The 22561-nt window shown below is 35.3% G+C and overlaps 1 protein-coding gene across 1 annotated transcript; it reads right to left on the bottom strand.

Moving 5' to 3' along the window:
• Positions 1-5580: 5580 nt before the first annotated feature.
• Positions 5581-21240, bottom strand: LOC129887064 (protein ABC transporter 1, mitochondrial). Its single transcript, XM_055962018.1, has 8 exons — positions 20470-21240; positions 18797-19022; positions 12377-12529; positions 10998-11156; positions 10209-10368; positions 9922-10031; positions 6874-6990; positions 5581-6400 (listed from the first exon to the last, which is right to left on the bottom strand). Exons 1-8 carry the CDS (start codon positions 20994-20996, stop codon positions 6008-6010), a joined length of 1845 nt encoding a protein of 614 aa, XP_055817993.1. The 5' UTR covers positions 20997-21240; the 3' UTR covers positions 5581-6007.
• Positions 21241-22561: the final 1321 nt, after the last annotated feature.

Raw genomic sequence — 22561 nt, 5'->3', positions numbered from 1 at the left:
CTGGCCACACGCTCCGTGGCAGGATATGTGTATTGAGGGGATGGGCCACACGCTCTATGGCAAGTTACGTAGACAGAAATGTCCCCCATGGGTTTCATACTGTGATTCAGCGGATGTGTACCGATAGAACAAACATGCATAATTTTATTACATTACATCGCACCCTTTTGATATTTGTGAATTCGTGTTTATCCTTATTGCTCTGTATATGCTGAACTTGACTTGATATGATTCATTTGATGAGACTATTAATGAGTATTCATGGATTATATTATTATTATTGTACAAAGTGTAGAGTTGGGTTGATTTTATGCAGGTTGTAGTTAAGGAGGTTCGGTTGGAATGTCAGGAGTACTTGTAATCTATTGAGCTTTGCTTAGTTTTAGTTGTCCACTTGCTGAGTACCGTGTTGTTTGGTACTCATACTTTGCTTCTACACTTGTGTAGGTTGTAAGTCTGGATCTGCTTGATCTCCTAGTGTTTCCTACCACATCCAAGGCTATCATTTCGAGTGTTGAGGTAGTTGTTACATCCATAGAGGACACTTCTTACTCTTTTATTATGTTTTAGTCCTATTCTAGAGACAAAGACAGTGTGACTGTATTTCCTTTTGTGCTTCGGTAATGTATTAGTGGCATATACATGTGACAATCAATCTTAGGTGATTTTGAATTTATTTTACATGTTTTTTATTAAGTTAAAGTTTGATTCATTTTATTTTCTTCCGCATTTACTTTTTGTTGGGTATTAGTCTGACTTGTCTCGGTGGGTCGAGATGAGTGCCATCACACCCGAATTCGAGTCGTGACATGTGGTTTGTGGAATAACACACAAAAATATATTTTTTTAGTTTTTATATAAAGTATATTGACTCACTTAATCCCCTTAATTTTTTGGGTTTAAAAAATCAACACTCATTTTAATTTGTATAAATATCCAGTGTGGATGAACTTTTACTATGAAAGTTTACTCAATTACTGTTAGTGTGAATTGTACCATATACTTTTTTCAATAATGTTACATAGTTCATAGGTGATGTGATATTTAAATTTTTGAAAATCGTCTGATTTGATAATTCAAAAATGTATTATCTCAAAATATTAGGGTAGTTAAACGAAATTTGCTTATTTCTATATAATAACTTTTGAATTTAAGATCCAAGGTTCCTTATTATTCAAAAGGTGAATCAGGTATTGTTTTTCAAATTCAAAGAGTCAGATTATATGGCTTAATTAAAATTTATGCATTTCTATACAATAATTTTTTATTGACGATTCAAGCTCTAAGTGTTCATTCTCATTCAAAAGGTTAAGAGAGACTATAATCACAATTCATCAAGAAATCGTAAATCCTTAGAACCATAATTTCACATGCTTGATCAAATTTTATCATCTAATTTTTTTAAAAAGACCTAACTTTTAAGATAAAAAAATAAATAAACTTGAATACAACATCACAGAATGAAATCACAATATTAGTTTCAGAACTTATAAGAATTTTATACAATTAAAAAATGAAGTCTATAATAATTTAAAGGCTAGTGTTGTTGAATTTCCTTGAACATTATTGCTTGTAACGACCCGAACCTCCTTACACGGAGAGATGAAAATTCATAAAAACTAAGTCGTCTGGACCGCATCATCCCGTCAGAGTGAGCATAGTCCCTCTATGGCGACGCCTCCCCAGCAAAATGGGAGCCATCAGAGTGGGATGGTCATGGCAGAACTTAAAGACGTGAATTCTTGTTTTCCCTCTTTTTCAAAGTGCCAAAAAGAAGCGAGGGTCACCCCAGAAACCCTCAAAAGGCTGCTCTAGGCTTGGAAAGGAAGGAGAAGGAGATTCTAGCATAACAAAGGTTGCAACCGGTAGAATTCAGGCCTATTTCCGCCATCCCGTTGACCGGAAGCTAAGATTGAGGCCATAATACCTCTCTACATCTGCTTGGTGCCTAGGTAGGCTAGATTTTCTTAATTGAGTAGCTTTAAATTTGTGCCCATTGCTTAGTATAAAGAAAATTGACAGGAGATTTCATGTTTACGGCTTTGGGCACGAAGTATGGACAGTAATATGTATATCCCTTGTTGTTAAACCTAATGTGCCCTGTGTAAGGAAGAATTGTCTGGTGAATTAGGGGTAGTGAAGGTTTGTTTTTCCATCCATGTCATATATGCTTGTTATCTGCTTCAGTTGTATGCATGTATGTACAGGGATGGAAATGATGAAATGAACCATGTAAAATGACTAAATACGTAAAATTGTATACCATAAATCTGTTACTTCAATATGTAACTATGCGAGAATGACCATTGTAACTGTAATTAGGATTTGGTTGTGTTTGTTGGGATCGGATATCATATTTTGACACATTATTGGATCGGGTGTCACGTTCCGATACATTATTAAATCGAGTGTCACATTCCGACATATTATTAGATCGAGTGTCACGTTCCGACACATAATTGGATCGGGTGTTACGTTTTGGCACACTAATAGTCTAGGTTTGGGTTCCATGAGAGGACCAAGTATGTATTGATGGTTCCATGAGATAATCATTCTTTGACTATTGCATTGAAATTAAGATTGTTGACCGGTATCTGTCATCTTGTGAAATGTGATTACATGTGCAAGGACTGAGGGATTGACACCACTATGAATGACCCCCCCTCCCCAATTCTTTAATTGATTCAAGTTGAGGACTGAGAGTAAGTGTAGTACTATCTTGTGATATGAGTGTGTAACATTGTGTGGCTATATTATAGTTTGTCTGCGGTATTTTATGGAGTCAGGTAGGGGAGTAGTGGTTGGGTTGCGAAGTTGGAATTTGGTGACTTAAAGTTCGACCAAGTGATAGTGAGGGTCAGAAACACCTAGTGGGTGTTATGGTGGAGTGACTGGGTTCTATCTGGTAAAGAATAATTGGTCTAGAATGATTGGTAATGCCTTGCTGAGTAGCGAAAAATGGGCTAAGGACCGTGTTATTGACATATGAGCTTGTGAGCGTGGAAGGCTAGCACAGTAGACTTAGTGGTAATATGAATTTTGAGAACTCCTCGATGTGATAGAAGGGCTAGACCTGAATACGTATTAGAGTTGGCAGCGGACCAACTAAAAATGGACAAGTGTAGGCTACAAGAACATGGGGAGTTTATTGAAAGAGGTGAGAATTGTGCATAAAATGCTGGCGGTGTATTTTCTTTGTTGAGCATGTTTCCTTCTTGTTGATTCCTATATATCATGCGGTGAGTATCGGGTTGACCAATGATGCCTACCAATACATGTTGTTTGTACTGATACTATTTTTGCTATGCCACTTGGCATAGTCTGATTTCAGGGTCAGTAATGTTTCATTGGTGAAGATGTAAACAGTCTCCAACAGCTTCTACTCTTCATTCCTTGCAGTGGGAGTTGTGTCATGCTTTATTTTGTACATGTAGTAACTTAATAGCTCTTGCACCTATTTAGATTAGATCCTTCGGGGTGTAAATTACTTTATAAATTCGAATCTTGGTTTTTTTTGACTCAGTATTCATAATTCGTGTGTTTTCCATTTAAAATTCTTGTTTTTCCTAATTTTCTGCATCATTTAATCGGTTGGAAATTGAGGGTTCTCCTACTTAGATATTAGAGTGGGTGCCTGCACGTCCCGTGGGTTGGATCGTGACATTGCTAGAACTCATAGATATACTCATTTTAAAATAAATTTTGTTGGCCAGATAAAAAGTCACAAATATCTAATTAATCTTGATGATTTTGAAAGAAAAGATTTGCGCGCACACATATTTCTAAAGTTCATAAAAAGAGAGAAGGATATGAAAATGAAAATACTCATACATTGTACAAAAGAAGTCTGGAATGGAGAAAAGTAAAATGAATTTCACAAATTTTAAAATGAAAACTATGTGACTAAATGAAATTACAACGATTTCAATCATAATTTACTTATACTTTTAATTATTTATTAATGAAATACAATAAATGACAGTTATTAATAAATATCTTAAGTTGAAAATTTAAGAGGATCTCATCTAAATATTAATTTGAACAAATCTCAAAGTCTGTATAATAAATACGAGAACTTAATTACAATCTTGACAGTTATGGCTAGGGATGTACATGGACCGGGTTGGTTCAGATTTTTTACAAATCAAACCAAACTATTTGTGTCGGATTATTAAATCTATAAACCAAACCAAATCAATAAAAATAGAGTTTTTTTATATCAATTTTTCTCGGATTTTTCGGGGTTTTTCGGATTTTTCGGGTTTCTCAGGGTTTTCATAGTATCTAATAAAAAGTTCAGAGCAGTGCTTCTTAAAAAGAGTTCTAGTACAAAATATCAACATATAAGATGGAGGCAGAATACTGTTTGAAGTTTTAACTTTATAATATAACTTTATAAGATAGATTTTTTTTGTATATTATTTAGATGGATTTCTCAAGTCCAAATCTAAATGTAAAAAAAAAAAAAATTATGAAAAATTTTAAATTTTTTTTTTTATAAATTCCATTTTAATAAATATTTTTATGTATAAAATAATTTAAAAGTAGTATATCTATAATCGGGTCGGTTTGGGTTCGGTTTGACTTTTTTTAGTTAAAATCAAATCAACCCTATAATGGTCAGGTTTTTTTTCCAAACACCAAACCAAGTCAAACCAAACCACTAGTCGGTTTTTTTTTCCGATTTAATTTAATTTGTCAGTTTGATGCGGTTTATCGGTTTGACTCGTACAGCCCTAGTTATGGCTTTATGGTGAGAACATGCAATAGAACATTTGACTATCTATGATTAAAAAATATATGAAATTTTTGTAATTAAAATTTGACTAAAAATATAAAAGTTGATCAAACTTCTTTATAAGTAGTATATATTTAAAATTTATATTTGATTTATGATGTCATATTTATGGAAAAAAATTTGAACACTACTCCATCCCCCCCCCCCCCCCCCCCTCAAAGCACCACAAGTAATGAATTGAAAATGTTTGGGCTTCGTAGTTTTAATTCACTTTTCGCCGAATTGAGTATTTATACTTCATGGACAAAAATGCAAAATCTCTCTCCATTTAATGAAAAAAGGAAAGCTCCGTTAGGAAGTTCATGACCTGATCGAAGATTATTGGGAATCAATTGATTATTAATAATTTATAAAGGATGATGAATCAAATATACTAGGTTATGCCTATTTTTGCCTAAGTAATGGAAACAGGTTGCTTTACTTGTTCCTTTCTACTACGAAGTGAATTAAGAACACATTTACCTAGAAAAATTAGATCATAATTAAAGTATTTTAGCTCACACATTTCATTAAATGAGCAATTAGAGCAAAAACTGAAGACCATAAATTTAAAGGGCAAAAATTAAAGGCCACCTCCAAATAGAGACAGTCCGGGCAAAAATTTATCCTTTTCCCCATAAATAATAGCTACAATTAGATCCGAACTTGTCATTGTAGTCCATTTTGCTAGATTTCGCATTTGTTTTTCATCTAAATAGACTATGCATGCATTATTTACATAAATAAATCTATTAATACATAGGCAAAGCCAATTTCTTTTGAGCAATTAATTCCATTTGAGGTAATTCAACTAATACCGCTTTTATTGAAGACAAAGAATGCTTAAAGTGCATAGTACAATTTTCAGAATTGCTTCTCTTAAATTTTCCTATAATTACATAAACCTCAAATGTGTATGTATATCTTCCCCGTTTCAAATTGTATTATTCCAAACAGATTTCCTCAGTTCCTGAAAGCAGGAACGAACTTCAGCAAGTTGTGCCAGAAGGACCATAAATCAATATATGTCACTCATGACTTTAGGTATACATAGGCTGAGCTAAATGTAGGCATAGCCATTGGGACAGCAAATAGAGCTGCAGAAACTGTCATTTAAATGCATTTCAGACCATGAATAGCCTTTTCGTTGGCTTTCTCGTTCTTGAGGACTTTCTGCCTTATCCTTCAATCCAACGGACAGTTTACAATGCGGAAGATGCATCTCCAACATCACTCTGATCCGCTCGCAAATTTTACACTATCATGTTCGCCAAACTCATATTTCTCGTACACTTCAAGTAAGATCTCCCTGCATGGCACTACAGCCCCAAGCTTTATGCAAGCGAGGAAAGCTCCAGAAAGCTTACGGTGAAGACTGTAAGCCTCCTCAGGAGGCGGTGTCAGCCTGTGCCTCAGCATTGTAGCCCCAAGATTTGAAATGCTTTGAGTAATATTGTTAGCTCGAAAATCATACCCTCCAGGCTTTGAGAATGGCAACCCCACAACAAAACCTGCCTGAACATGTGTCTCCGTCATTATTTCAGATTCTTCTCCTGTGAGGAAACCAAGCCTCTGAGACAAATTTATTATTGCTTCCCGGTCATTATTTGCGCAAGCAAAAACCTGGATTTGTTGATAGATCAGTATCTCAGAGTAAAGAATAATGGGCGTGCTCATCTAGGTCTAAAGACTCAATGTCAGCCATGTATTACAACCTAAAGCTAAAGTCAAAGTGGATCTTAAATTTGTAATTTGCGAGAGATGATTATGCTTCTACTACAGAAAGGTACTGGTAACTTATGACAATGAAAGAATGTTTCATATATAATCTTTTAAGGAACTTGGCAAAAAACATGCAAGCTTCCAACGCCAATAAACACTAGTTGAGATCAGAGATAAGACCACTACAACTTGAGCACCAGTTTTTATGTAGATCTGATAGTTCCAAAGTGGGGCAAAGACATATCACTAGTCATTTGGCTGAACCATGTAAATATTTAAAGCTTCTCCTTGAGCTGTCCAGTGAAACATAACTGTAACTTGTAAATAGATGAAAATAAATTCAAGAGCAATTCAAGTAAGCAAAGACATCTTACCATTCTAAGATAATCATCCACAAAACTTTTGGGGTAGTCACGAGCTGCTCCAAAGTCAATGAGATTGATTGTTTTCTCAGATTCATCATAGAGGAAATTGCTCCAGTTAGGATCGGTCTGCTTCAAACAAGTCAACATTAGGGGAAGAAAAGGGAAGCTTTTTTCATGAATTTTCTTATGCTTGTAGTTTTTTCCTTTTCCTTTGTTTCTTCTTTCACAATGTGATAGAGATTATATATAGAGAGAGATAGATAGATAGATAGATAGATAGATAGATGCAAATTTGGTTAATAAACGACATGCAAATTTTCTCTCGGGTGTAGTTTCCATATTCCCATACCACCACATAGTTTATCAACAAAGACTCTTTCAACAGAAACCCGTCCTGAGGGTAAAAAGAAGATACTAGTATCATAGAATCATATAGTAACACTTACATTTCCAAATTTTGTACCTAAAAAATTAACTTTAATGATGAAAAACATGTTTCTTAATAAGGAAACTTACAGTTACGAAGTCTTCCAAATGCAAAGTAGGATATAAGTTGCTCCTCAAAAGAAAATACTTATAGTGGAATTGTATTTCTAAAAGGTATATGCCTCTAACCAAACTTTTAGGCTCATTATCCTTTAGCTCCTTGGCATCACTTCTCTTTGGTATAAGAGTAATGTGAAGCTTTTTTCAACTCTCTCATGTTGGCAATTGACTATTCATCATATACTCCTTTGCAATTACCAGCACTTCAGGTAAACTGCATTGTATAGTTATCGAGGCCTGGAGCTTTGTCACCATCATGACTTCTCAAACCTTTACTTCCTCCAAGATAAATGGTCTTAGAAGTCATTCCTTCTCCTCCTCTGGACTATTTTAAAGCTCGTATCCCAGAACCTTAGGATTCCCAATTAAGGAGGTAATTGATTTCTTTCTTCAATTATTGCCTAACTTAGATTCAATGCGTCACGTTCTATAGTTTGTTGCTTAGTGGAATCATATTATAGGAGGTAATTGAATTATATCTTCAATTATTGCCTATTTTAGATAAAATTTGTATCTTTACTTGCTTTCCTATTTCAATTCTTGTTACTTCCGCGAATCTGTGGTCGACAAGATGAGAGAAGCGATACTGAGATGGTTTGGGCATGTTCAGAGGAGGGGTGTCGACGCCCCAGTTAGGAGGTGCGAGCGGTTGGATTTGGGGGCTATGCGGAGGGGTAGGGGTAGACCGAAAAAGTATTGGAGAGAGGTGATTAGACAAGATATGGCACTACTCCATATCACCGAGGACATGACCTTAGATAGAAAAGAGTGGAGGTCGCGGATTAGGGTAGAAGGCTAGTAGGGATAGAATGGTGTCTTGCCGTGTGTCGATTTAGGGTGGTCGTAGGTCTAGGCGTGCCTTTATAGTTGTGTTGCTATTGCCTTTGATTATCGCAGTACTTTGCTATAGTAATTGTTCTTGTCTTATAAATTTTGCATTGCATTTTTTTATTATTTTTTATTTTTTTTTTTATTTTTTTTTATTTTTTTTTTCATTATGCTATATATATATTGTTTTTCTCTTGTACTTGGAAGTGTGACTTTTGAGCCGAGAGTCTTTTGGAAACAGCCTCTCTACCTCCATGAGGTAGTGGTAAGGTCTGCGTACATTCTGCCCTCCCCAAACCCCACTTGTGGAATTTCTGGGTATGTTGTTGTTGTTACTTCCGCGAGTCTTAGTTACTGAAACATGCAAAATTTGCCCATCTATTGTCCTAGATTCCCTTGTTGATTGTCATGCCTCAATTCTCCATTTGTTTCTCTTGCAAGTTGTAAGCAGCAAAGGTCAGCCCTCCATTTGTCTACTGTTTAACCCATCCATGCACATTCCGACTGACCAAACTGACTTTTATTTGTCGTCTATCATGTGGTGCCTGCCCTTGTTCCTTTCTTTGATATCACCAATCAACATCAAAAAATCAGCTTCTTTTTTTTTTTTTTTTTGATAAAATCAAAAAATTAGCTTCTTAAGTTCCCTAGAACCCTTTTGTTAGCACAATCTGTGGATGTGTTTGCTATGCATCTCCTCCTTTCTTCCCTTTCCTTATCAAATCAATCTCCACAAAGACATGCAAAGGCGTTTTCCTTGCTACCCCTTCAAGATCAGCTCCTATTTGCTTGCCTTGCCTCACGACATTCTTTCTTAACCATTCTGGAAATGACATAACCATCTGTATTCTCTGTGGACCTTGCATGTCATCCCCTCCCCACACTTACGGTAAAAGAGAAAGTTCAGTCTCCTTTTTGCATACCTGGAGAGGTTCTTCTGAGGCAACGTCATTATCATTGTCCAGCTCCTCTTCCAACTGGCAATTATGGACAACCATCTTTCTTGGTGCTTGCTTTTCATGAAAAAAATCTCCGAAAGCTCCATTTTCTCCTTCGTTGGCAGCTTAGATTTAAGGCAGGGATACACAGTATTAGGACTTCCTCACCTATTCTGGTTATTCACTTTCCTATGTTCTCAACCAATACTTGAATCATGTTAGCTAAAACCTAGCATAGTTGTACATATCGAAAGAACTAAATAAAATATTCCGACAGTGAGCATAAGATGACTATAATTTCAGAGATCATTGAGATAGAAAAGTTAAAATTGCATAGGGAAAGTTTCCCAGTGTGTTTCTAAAGCTTGCAGTTGAAACAAGAGACGTGAGGGTTGAGATATAGGGGCCAATGTGAACCCATGCATGATGGTCTTGCCCCTTGCTCATTGGGATACTCTCTCAGCTCCCTTGTTTAGCGTAGCATGGTATGGTTATATTTGTCAAGTAATGTACAGATTAGGAAGAAATCATAAACCAGGGAGTAATATAAAACGTCGAGCCCGTAGATGGCCTACAGGGACTTCCCTGGACCACTCTCTCAGCAACCTTTCTTACTGGGGAATGGAAGGATAAAGGATTATATCACTTAATGGTACACAAGTTAGAACAACAAGGAAATTGTATCCATGGATCTTATAGGCTAGAAATTGTACCCAGTGATTTTGTATTGTAATGAACAATGTACCTGCATGAAGCGAAAAACAAACAACTCCATCAGAGTAAGCTTGAGCAATTTCCTTCCGACATAGTTCCGAGTCTCTTGATCCAGTAACGCCACCTTGTCAATTGGAATTCCTACAAAGGATAATCAGAGCACTATCAATTGCAGAATGAACTCCAAATAATCTGATGGACCCTACGCCAAATACATCAGGTGATGAAAGGAAACCAACTGTAATGTTTAATTTTTGGTATTTTCTAAACATTGAAAATGGTTGGAGCAAAAAGTAACCTAAAGTTTAAAGCAGTTACCAGGAACAAGTTCTGAAGTCAGTACTCGTTTACTTGACAAATCATCTATGACCACTGGAACATAAAATCCCTTTGTGCCTGATAATAATATGCCAAATCTTTTTTGATTTTTTGCTTCCAGCTCATAGTCGCATTCACGAGAAAGTTCTTCTTTGGCAACCTGGGTTTACAAATAAAACACATATGTTTCATCAAAGTTGCAGTATAAAAGCATTGAACCATGTTGTCATCAATTTAGTGTCTTTGCAGGGTACTGCTTCCCAAATGTAAACTGGAAACCAAATTGCACTTCAACTGTGAAACTTCATCAAAAAAAAAGTAGCATTGTATTTCACTTCCCTTAGTGAGCATTCACCAGCTACTTTACAATAAAGGGAAATGAAAGTCATTCATCTCTTCTCCATCATCTTTCAGACTAGTCTTAGGTTGAAATGGATAGGTAATATCTCCCTTTAATTTTGATTCCCATATTCATGTACTTCGTAACCAAAATGGGTAAAATAGATCTCACCGTCCTCTTAAACTTCCACTCTATCCTCCTCTTTCAATTAAAGTAAAACATAAGTTACAGTCTAAGAACTGCAGGTGACACGTCAAATGCCAGAATTTCTACTGATAAACAGGTAAATTTACCTTCAAAATATTTTCAAGGTCCACCTCATTCAGGCTAGGAGAACCACTTAAATAGGTCACATTAGCTTACCCTTATTTTAAATAATACGAACATTATACGAACCATGGGTGAAACGTCTAATGCAGGGATTTATGTAAATAAACACATAAGTCTACCTTCATAGCATTGTCTATGTACAGCTTCTCTGGTATTAAGTTTGTGTAACTTAATAGAAGTTTCACATTTTCAATGTCACTCTCAATACTATCAGCAACACCTGGGTACTGTATTTTCATAGCAACCTCCATGCCGTCCTTTGTGAAAGCCCGATGGACCTGGACATCGTTTAAAAGTAGTAAGCATGTGGTTAAAGCTGCAAATACCTAGGCACAGTCCTAGATAACTAAACATTTTATATAATGAATAACGCCTTCAAGCAAATGTATCAAATCTCTTCTTCTTTTTTAAAATCGCTTCAACTACCATTCTCTTTTATGCAAGGGAACAATCATTCAGTTATTGAAAATGAAATATGGTCAGATTATGAATTTTTTTATGTTCAGCAATAAGGATTCCCTAAGTCCTCAGCACTAAGGAAAAAGGTATTTGGCAGTCCATGCTTTTGTCTAAGAAATCTTTATGTTGGCAAACAAAGAAGCTAACAGCGGTCAATTCATTCTAAGGTCTTCCTAGATTTTAGTAAATAAAAATGATTAAGTACCTTTCCTACACGTGTATACGAACCATATGCATTAACAGAATGCAATATCAACAACTATACCTCAAATCCAAAGATGATTCCGCCAGTTGTACAAATCCTTTATATCCATTCCACTCTTTATGTTAATACAGTTCCTTTTTTATTCATCAAATTGAGAGTAGTAACTCCAAAAGTATTTTATTTATATCTGGCAGTGCCATTTATCCTATTATTACTTTGTCTACTACAATTTTAAATGATGCTAAATAATATATTAGATAAACAAGTCAATCTCAACTGCACAAATGAGATCAACTGGCGTGAATTAGGAAGATTTCGCCACTCACACAAATAGAAATGTAACACTTATTCAATATAAAACTTCTCACTTATATCGAGAAAGATGGAACATTATCAAAAAAAAATATCAAGAAAGATAGAAGTAGAGATAGTACTTTAAGATGTTTCTTTTTATTATTAAAAAAATATAGTACTTTAAGCTGTTCTAATACTAATATAAGGACATTGCTTAAAATGGATTTTATGATTTTAAAAGCAAAGTTACAACTGATCATAAGATTTTGAATATTATAAAACTTATTTGCAATTAAACTAGACAAATTAATATTAGAATGACTAAAGTTGAAGGAAAAATTGCTCAACTGTTGATAATCCTAGACTAAAGAAACACGACGAGTTTACCAGTATTTCTCTAAATTAATAGTACGGGAAACATTTTGAGGGAAAAAAGATGTTATGACCATAATGATACATCTCATACAAGAAAGATGATAGTAAGCAGCATCTGCAGAATAAAGTAGCAACTAAGAAACAAGAGAACATCATGGTGATTACCTGTCCAATACTTGCTGCTGCCATTGGCTCATAATCAAAACTCTTCAACTTCGACGACCAATCATGACCTAGCTCACTGCTCAATACTTGATTAAGCTGACTACTAGGCATAACATCAGCACCTTGACGGACAATGTCCAAAGCAGCTAAGATCTAAAAGCATTCATACCAAAAGCAAACAAAATTGATAAACATCAATGGTTGGAAATCCACAACCTCGTCAGAAGTAGAAAGGCCCTTGCATAGGGTAGATAAAACAGAAAGAAAAAGTCAGGGTCTTTGTCACACAACTTTAAATTCCAGCTCTAACAAGTTTAAACTTTATATTCTCCTTTACTCTTTCTCTTTCTTCATCCTCAATCAAATCACTGTTCGCGAGACAGAATAATGTCAAAATCCTCCCTCTCAACCATGTCCACCGCCTTGACCTTGACCCCATCCCAACCCAAAACAAAAAAAAAAAAAGGAAAGAGAAAAAGCACATTTTCGAAATAAAACTGAACTGACAGCAAATTCTCTCTCATATTTTACCACTTCGATTACCACTTGCGTCTAATTTTCTCAACTATTCACAAAATAATGATTACGAGTTAACAAAGTGGGATAGGTAAATGTAATTCTAATAAACTACAGAGGAAGGCTCTCAGATTATTATTATAACCAAAACAAAGTATCTTTACTGTCTCCTATTGTGTGCGCTTGCAGATCTGGAAGAAACCAGAAATCTTTTTAACCCAAATGGATAGACGTGCAAGATATATATCGGAATGCATACCATTTTGATGAAATATCACCTTATAGTCCATACTCTCCTTTAGCCAATAACTGTAATTCTTAAACACCCAGTTGTCCATTAACATGAAACTAGCACACCTATAAACACATTGGCCCATTTAGAAGAACAATAGACAAGCTAAAAGGAAAGCAAACAAACGGTATGTTCAAAGCTAAATCCTTCTACCAGGTCTTACTGAAAAGGAGATTGAGCTTTAACATAATAATTTGGATTATGAAAATACAGGTGGAAATGCATTCTTTGTTTGGACAGTGACACTGAACTCTAATTCACTATCTGAAACTTGAGGAAAAGACGATGATTCCATATAAGTTGGTGCTATATGTGCAAATAAAGGACACCTCACGGATTGCAAGTTCTAGGTATTAGCTGCTGCTGTTTAGAATAGTTAAATATTTTCAGAAAGCTGGATTTAACATATTTTACAGTGTAATTGGGTGTTTCAGGGGTTCTCTCTAATGAGAAGTATAGACTGAAAAGGAAGGAACAAAGTAGAGGCCTATACACTGTCAAGTAACATAACAGAGTGCTAACTAGAGAAAAGTAACAGATCAGGCCATGGCCATGGAAACAAATACGGAAATCTAAAGCTCCATTAAGTGATACATGGTTAGTTGCTACAGAGGCAGCCCTTTTTCTTTTCTTTTTATTTTGATCAAGTAAATGTATTTTCATTCATAAACATGGTCATACACAAGCATATACGTGGAGTATACCAAAAGGCAAAGAATGTACAAAATAGGATTTTCTACAAACTCCACCAATCATCTATACAACAAGGAACTTTCTGTGTGCACCAAAAGAAAATAAGGGAGTGGAGACTACCACTCAACCGAGATAAGCTCGACTCTACCCCCTTAAAAGCTCTCCTATTTCTCTCTAGCCAAACAACCCACACTAACGCAAGTTTAACCACATTTGAAGCCCTTCGTCTTCTCCTCCTCCCGTTCTTCCAACTAAACATCAATTCTTTCACAGTTTTTGGCATTCCCCTTGGAGTGTCAAACCACCCAAGCATATCCTACCACAACCTCATAGTCAACCCGCAATGTTGAAGAAGATGATCGACGACCTCACCTGCCTCCTTACACATTTAGCACCAACTAACGCAACAACCTTCCATTTTTTAAGAATTTCCGTTGTCAAATGACCCCTCTAGCTAGCCAAGTGAAAAAGCACCCGTTCTCAGCCCTTTAGAATCTATATTGCATTACATGGAAAAACACGTTCCTCTGCGACCAAAAGTTTCTCATAGAAAACACTCCATTATTCCCTAGGCCCCACCATCGACCACCAAACATCAAGATTAGTAAGGCCAACAATTTTTGAAACTCAGCCACCTTCCAATCTTTGAAATTCCCTTCTAAATCTCACGTCCCAAAAAGTATCCACCTTGTGTCTCCCTAATTTGTTGAATTGTCAAGTCTCTTTGGCAAGATATTTCCTACAAACTCTGGAATTCATATTTCAAAACTACGTTCCCACACCATAATCCCAAATTGATCAGTTATCAACCCCCTCCACAAAGCTTGTACCGCCGCACCAAACCTCCAAAGCTATTAAAACTTTGTTAAAACCCTTTAAATCTTTAATTCCAAAACCTCCCATTTATCAGGAGATGTGACGGTCTTCCATTGTACCAAGTGAAACTTCCTAGTCCCACCTGCCGCGTCACATAGGAAATTTCTTTGAATATTTTTCAACTTTTCAGAAACCGAAGTTGGAGCAAGAAAAAAAAGACATGTAGTAAGTGGGGGTGGATGAAAGTATGCTCTTTTCTACCACCCTGCAAGTCTCTTTTCAACCTTTTAAAGAACTGGATTCCACACCATTTAATTGTTCGATGCACCTAATGGTACTCCAAGATATCGGAACATCCCCAACCCTTTAATTCAAAACATGGTCGAGCGATACAATGTTATCCACCTCCCCAATAGGAATATTCTCACTTCCTCAAATTAATCGTAAGGTTTGACACCATCAGAGACCAAGTAAGCACTTGGTCTAAATAATCCAACTGAGTCTCAATTGTATCACAAAAAACCAAGGTTTCATCCACAAAAAACAAATGAGACACAAATATTGCCCCTACGCCTAGGGGTGTGCAAAATCCGAATCGGCCGATAAACCGAACCGAAAAAAGTGTTATTGGTTTATTGTTATTGAGTTATTGGGTTAACGGTTATTTAATGGTTTTATAAAAAATAATTATTGGGTTATCAGTTCGGTATTGGTTTTATAATATTGGTTATTGGGTAAACCGATAACCCATTAAGACTAACAGTTTACTAATTTAATTTTTTAGTTTTTCTCTCATATACAAATATCAAACAAAAAATATTAATATAAATATATAATCAGTTAATCACTATATCATACTATTTAGTATTTAGTATTTAATATTTAATTACCCTTTAGGCTTTGCCAATTTAGGTTCAGCGGCAAGGGTATGCAAGTTGCTACGACGGCGGCTCCAGAAATCGTATATTTGTTTTAAAAGTATTTTCTTATTGGTTAAACCGAAAACCGAACCATTAAGGACCAAAAACCGATAACAAATATCTTATTGGTTTGGTTATCGGTTTAACGTATTTAGAAACCGAAAACCGATAAACCGAACCGATAATACTTAAAATCAAACCGACTCCGACCGATACACACCCCTACCTACGCCCCTAACTGCAGCATTGAAACCCTTCAAGTATTCCCCCAAGATAGCTCTATCCATCATCCTGCTCAAATCTTACATCACTACAATAAACATCGGTGATAGAGGGTCCCTTGTCTCAAACCCCTCAAACTTCCAAAAAAAATCACATAGGTTATCCACCAACAAAGAAAATCTCACCAAAGAGATGCAAAAGTAAATTCATTTCCTCCATTTTTCCCTAAATCCCATTTGTAGCATAATGGAATCTAGGAACCTCCAATTCACATTATCATAGGCCTTTTCAAGATCAAATTTGCACAACACACCTGACACTCCTTGCGTTCTCCTAGAATCCACCACTTCGTTCGCCATAACATGCATCCAAAATTTGTCAGACCTCTACAAAAGCATTTTGTGAAATAGAAACACTCTAGTCCAGCACCTTCTTAAGTCTAATGGAAAGCACCTTAGATATGATAAAGAGGCAACCTTAACTCATGATAATTTAAGGAAAAGCGGATTTGTACTTTGCAGTAGGTGCTACCTATGGAACAAAGGCAGAAACCATAAGTCGTCTTTTTCTTCACAGTCTGATTAGCGATCAGACTTGGCAGCTATTTTGGAACTTTTGGGGCATTAAATGGACCATGCCTGGTAAAATAAGCAGGAGTTGGAAGATTTGAAACACAATATCAGCTTGCATCTGATGGATTGAAAAGAGAGGAACAAGAGGTGTTTTGAGGAAAGCTACAATTCCACTCCAATGATCAAAGCTAATTGTATATGTTTGTTTTACTTTTGGTGTAAGATTGGAATGTGTAAATGAAGTTGAATCTGTTTTAAGCTTTTGCAAGTTAGAAACTGAATTGCACAGACTCGAGTGTGGATATTCAATACGGGTGCAAATCTAAAGGTGAGATCCTTCATGATCAGTATTTTAGCATTCGGGGTACAGATCTAGATCTGGATACAGGCACATGGATTCGGCTAAAAATAATTCAAATATCCAAAAGTAGAGCTATAAAAATATGCCTAGATTGGGTGGGAAGGTATTGGAAGAAGAAGGTAAGAGGAAGATTGGTGGAAGTTGATCCCAGCATGCACTTGGTGGACTTTATGGAAGGAAAGGAATGCAAGGTGCTTTGAAGACAAAAGTAAGAACATTCAGATTATCAGAATGAATTGCCTTAGTCTTCTTTATTTTTGGTGTAAACAGGATGTGGTGGGGGATATTGAATTTTTTGTTGATTTCATAGTAACATTGTGAAGTTTTATAGACATGTTTCTATTGTTTTTGTCTTGACCCATGTGGGTTGTAAGTGACCATTCTCATCATTCTTTGGATGATGAACCTTTTGTGAATACACAATTATCCTTTATCTCAAAAAAATATGCCTAGATTTTATGATGGATTATTGGGAAGGAAAGGAATGCACAAATTTTTGAGAGTGAGTTTGAATCTGTAATTATTATTATGTACAAATGTATTTCCTTACTGTTTTTTTGTGTAACATGGTTGTTGCAAATGATATAGATGACATGATAGACATATTGAGCTCATTGCACATTCAACAGGGTGTAAGCACCTTCTGGTTGCGGACTTTTCTAATACAAATATTTTTTAACAATAAAAAAACAAATGCCTAAATTATGATTTCACCCTAGGTTTTGTTTTAATTTCAAAAAGCATTGTATTTGTCTCGAAATTCTTGATCGATTTTGGTCAAAGTACCCAAAATCAATTGACCATATCGGTCACAGACTCACCCACATCGTGTCGACAGGAGTGCAGCACCAAAAGTGAAGAGTTTGTGCAACTTAGGTAGAAAGGGCTATATTTCACTTTACATGTTTGCTGCATCATACAGATTTCCGGCACAAGTGCTGCATTTAATTTTATTGAGAAGGAATTTTTCTTTTTTTTGAGAAGGATGTGCTGCATTTAATAAACTTCACTATTTCACAAGAAAAAAAAAAACGGAATCTCAACAGTGTGTTGACCTGTAAATATCTTTAAAGCACCTTCTGGTTATGGACTTCTCTAATCCAAGTATTTTTTAACAATAAAAAATTAAATGCCTAAATTATGATTTCACGCTAGGTTTTGTTTTGATTTCAGAAACCATTGTATTTATCTCGAAATCCTCCATCGATTTTGGTCAAAGTACCCAAAATCAATTGAACATACCCGGTACAAATCCCAGACTCACACTCATGTTGTGTCGACATGAGTGCAGCATCAAAAGTGAAGAGTTTGGGCAACTTAGGTAGAAAGGGCTATATTTCACTTTACATGTTTGCTGCATCGTACAGATTACAGGCACAACCTTTGTGCTGCATTTAATAAACTTCACTATTTCACAAAAAAAAAAAAAAGGAATCTCATAGATATCACTTGTTTTGGAGCATTTTGAACAATCAGGTACCACCGTAATAGTTGAGATCTGCCTAGGAAAGAAATAAATTCATTCATATTCAGAATATCTGGCTTCTTTTTCTTTATATATTTGGAGGAGATAAGATGTATCGGATGAGTCTCTTGGAAAAAAACGGTCTTGTATGGTGCTCACTTGAGTGCATATCGTCTATAGGGTTGGTGACACTTTTGTCAATGAAAATATACTACTTAAAAACAACTACTCCTTCCATCCCAATTTATATGGCAGATTTTCCATTTCAGTCCTGAATGTTTGACACACTTCTAAAAATAAACATGTTCCTATAAGTTTCACATCTTTGGAATTTAAATATATTTAACAATTTTATTTAAAATTTTGATGTGATTTTTTCACCTGCAAATCTACTTTTTCACTACTACTTTAGTAGTTTCATCTACTACAAGAAGTATAAAATACAAATCAAATTAACACTTCATAATCCATCAGTTAAAGACTATGACAAGCCAAAATACATGGAGGGAGTACAAGCAAGAGAAAATAACTCTCAAGGCATATTTGGGACTCAAAATATTTACCGGAGCCGGAACCACAGATTCATCTTGGATGCTTAACATTTGCCCCAATTTTAGAGCTGCTCCACGCATTCTACATAATGCAAGAGCCAGGCGTTCTGCATTTCTCTCAGACAGATAGGGGGATAGAGCAGATTGTTGTCCTTGCACATTTGGTGCACCAAAAACAAGCCTCTTGGCAGATTCTTGAAGTGTACCCCAAGCAAGACCAGCTCCAAGGCCCGCAAACCTTCAAAATTAAGGTTTTGTTCAATCTAAGAGTCCAAGTCATGTGAAAAGAGAAAGTGATGTTCTTGATACTAGCAACTTCTGGTGCATCTTGATTCTTTACATGCAAATTATTAATTAAAGAGAAAAATCATAGGGATAACAAAAAAGGATGAAATATCTAGCTTGGTCGAAAAATTTAATATACAAGAAAGTGGTCATTCAGCCTAGCTCTGTGGACACATTTTTCCATTCCCTTAAGAGCTAGGGATTGAGGCACAGTTTTTTTTCTTCCGTTAAAAAAAAGCCTTACAATTGCATAATATGATAACAATGCATGACACTCACTGATTTGCCTGCACATAATGCACCAAGAAGAGTACAACCTCTAAGGCCCTCACCATAAAGCTATATCAAGTCAAGCATAAGTACCCAATGAACCAAAGATCTCTAAAAGCCTTAAACTTAGAATGAGACCTCGGGTTTCCAGCTCAAATAGGAAAGAGGAAACTAATGGAATAGTAGAATGAACTAAGAGAGTACAGAGATCTTTTTTAAGTGTATGCTATATATTTTTCCAAACATCTAGCATTAAAAAGACTATGACAGCCTAAATGTTAATGCAATAGCAGTAAGCAAAATCTTCAGCCTCTCTGTGATTTACTTCCAAGCAAAGAAAAAGGCTTGCATGTACTCTGACAATTTACACATGCAACTGAGAATCATGAGGTCTTATGTTCAGATCCCAGCACAAGCAAAAATACTAGGTGATTTCTTCTCGTCTTTCCAAACCTTGAGGGACAAAATTACCCAAGTACCCAGTGTAATTAGTCAAGGTATGTGCAAGCTGACCCGGATGCCATAGTTACACATGCAATTGTCTGAAAAATCTGACCTATATAGTACACCTCAATTCTAGCTTATAAAATTGTCCAGAGTCGACAATAAACAACAAAAGAAACCTCACCAACACAAGGTAAACTACTAACAAACATGCATTTATGACTTATGAAATTATTCACTAGACATATAAGAAGTATTGAATCGAAGAAACTGCTTTAAAATGTCCTCGACTTCCCTAACGGGGATGTGTGCAGTTGTCATAGGGAACTAACCAGGGATACCAGGAAGTAACTAAGGGAACTTTAAATTCTACCAAAAAGAACATAACAAGCATCAAGAGATTGTATAGTAAAACAGAAACATCAGTCCTAACTCGTAGCAAGCAAGGAAAAGAAGAAAACTAGCAAAGACGATGGAAATTAATGGTATAGTGAAACAATCCTCTGCTCAGGTGTGAAAGACAAGCAACCTAAAATCTTACAACAGTAACAATCTTTAAAATTAATGAAATCAGGCTGTTTTCTGAGACTACTGAAATTAAAAATTAGCTCAGTGATGTGGTCCTGGAAATCAGCCAGTGAAAATTGCAGCTAGAGGTAGTACTAATGAAGAAATGGATGACTTACCCAAGCGCCCTAGAGAAAGAAGTCGTCGGCACTTTCCTCTCCCGTAGCTTCCTCTGCCTTTTCAGCTGCGGAGTAGCAGGAACAACAACTTCGGCAGCTTTGCTTTCAGAAGAGTTTGAATCTATCTGAGGATCACCCTCGTAAGTTGTCCCAGCAGCTTGAGGCGGAGGCTCTACATTATCATGAGATTCAGCAGCAGAAACTTCCTTCGGCTCAAAATGACGTTCGATTTGGGGCTCGGAAGTGAACGTACTAGAACTAGACGTGCTAGGTTTTTCATCAGTGAAGTAAACGACACTTTGTTTATTCGAATCAGGACGTACAGAAGAATTTGCATCGATCTCCTTATCGAACTGTCGAACTTTGCCTTTGGTGAGCCCAGTTAAATCGGTAGCGGAGAGAAGAGTCTTCTTAATCAACGACTGCAAGCTGTTGCCTCCGTCACTCCGCCGTTGCCGGTTGACAGCCTCTTTGGCGACCAAAGACAAACCATCTGCAAGCCTCGCTACATCTTTGAGGAATGCCATCGAACCATAAATGCGTTAACTGATCTTTCGTTTATTGGAATGAAGAATCGCGCGGCGTGTGAAATGCAGCAAAACTAATCAAAAGGAAAACAGGAAACAAAATTGTATGTGCGGTAAATTAAAGCAAATGAAAAGAGAATTCAGTTTGTGCGGCCATATAACGATTAACGATTATGTAGAGGATGCCACAAATCAAGCCATAGCCCATACCTAACGCCAGCGCAAAATCAATACTCCTATTGAGGTCGTTGGGTATCAAACACGAAAAGTTATATTCCATTTTAGTTGTTATGTTTTAATTTTTGAAAATTAAACTATATAAATTTTGATTAATATTATAATATGTATTTTTTAATTATATTAATATGAGAAGGATTTCAGATTTTAGTATGTTTCATATAATTTTTAAATATTTAAAATATAAAATTATCGAATTCAATTTAATTTTGAAGATCAGTCAAATTAATTCTCGAATAATAAAATTTGTCAATTAAAAAAAAACGAATTAGTATTACCAGTATACATTTATTTTCTTATTCAGAATATTATTGTCTTTCTTTTTTTTCTTAAGCAAATATCAAACATAGGGGCATATATATATAGTGTTTGCATCGCTAGCTTGAAGTAAATTTTAAGATTAGAACAATATTAAGCTTGAATTATCTAAGGGCTCGTTTGTTCTTTAAAGATTCAATCTGTAAGTGTGAATATGAATATATTGTACATATTTGAATATTAAAATAATATTTTTAAATTTGAAAAATGAACAATTAAGATCATATTTTTTTTATTAAAATAATTTCAGAAGTCTTTCTTTCGGATTTTGTTTCATCACATGTACTTTTCTTGAGGTTTATCATTTTACCTTACATTATTAAATTCATACTTTAAAAAATTACCTTTTGACAAATATAATATGCCCTTAGTAATGTTCTCCTTTGTTTAATTAATTTTATAAACATTGTTTTTTATATAAAAATTCGTGGGGAAAATAAAGGTAATTATATCTTTTAATTAACTTTATATATATATATATATATATATATTACTATCATGGAATCGTTTGAACTCGTGAAATTGAATAATTGATGAATGTGTATAATTGTTTTTGCATTTAGGTTGTTAAGCTTAATCTTTGGCATTTGGCTATAAGATTATGGTCCTTCCAAATCGTATTGAAATGATACTTACAACAAATTGAAATGATACTTACAACAAATGAGCAAATATTTATATATATAACAATTTGCAAGAAACTCAAACTCCTTGTAGATTAGAGTAATTGCTTTAATACAACTCTTTAAATGTAACACATTATTGAATATCTATATATATATATGATGCATTTGCGTCTAGTATCAGATAGGGACCTCATACAATATTTATCTTAGTTTTTTCATATTTTTCATTTCATTTCTTCTGGATCCAATATATATATATGATGCATTTGCGTCTAGTATCAGATAGGGACCTCATACAATATTTATCTTAGCTTTTTCATATTTTTCATTTCATTTTTTCTGGATCCAATATATATATATATATATATATATATATATATATGA

This window comes from Solanum dulcamara, chromosome 4 (genome assembly GCF_947179165.1).
Source record: "Solanum dulcamara chromosome 4, daSolDulc1.2, whole genome shotgun sequence".
Classification (NCBI taxonomy): Eukaryota; Viridiplantae; Streptophyta; class Magnoliopsida; order Solanales; family Solanaceae; genus Solanum; species Solanum dulcamara.
Note: the sequence above shows the minus strand (reverse complement) of the source record. Positions and strands in the feature narration are given on the sequence as shown.

What these genes read in the sequence shown, in the direction of transcription:
- LOC129887064 (XM_055962018.1), bottom strand. Translation starts at nt 20,996, where the DNA reads ATGGCATTCCTCAAAGATGTAGCGAGGCTTGCAGATGGTTTGTCTTTG. An exon ending in GACTTCAGAACTTGTTCCTG is followed by an intron (nt 10,032 to 10,208) that starts GTAACTGCTTTA and finishes TATCCTTTGTAG; the next exon opens with GAATTCCAATTGACAAGGTG. An exon ending in TGGATGATTATCTTAGAATG is followed by an intron (nt 6,401 to 6,873) that starts GTAAGATGTCTT and finishes CAACAAATCCAG; the next exon opens with GTTTTTGCTTGCGCAAATAA.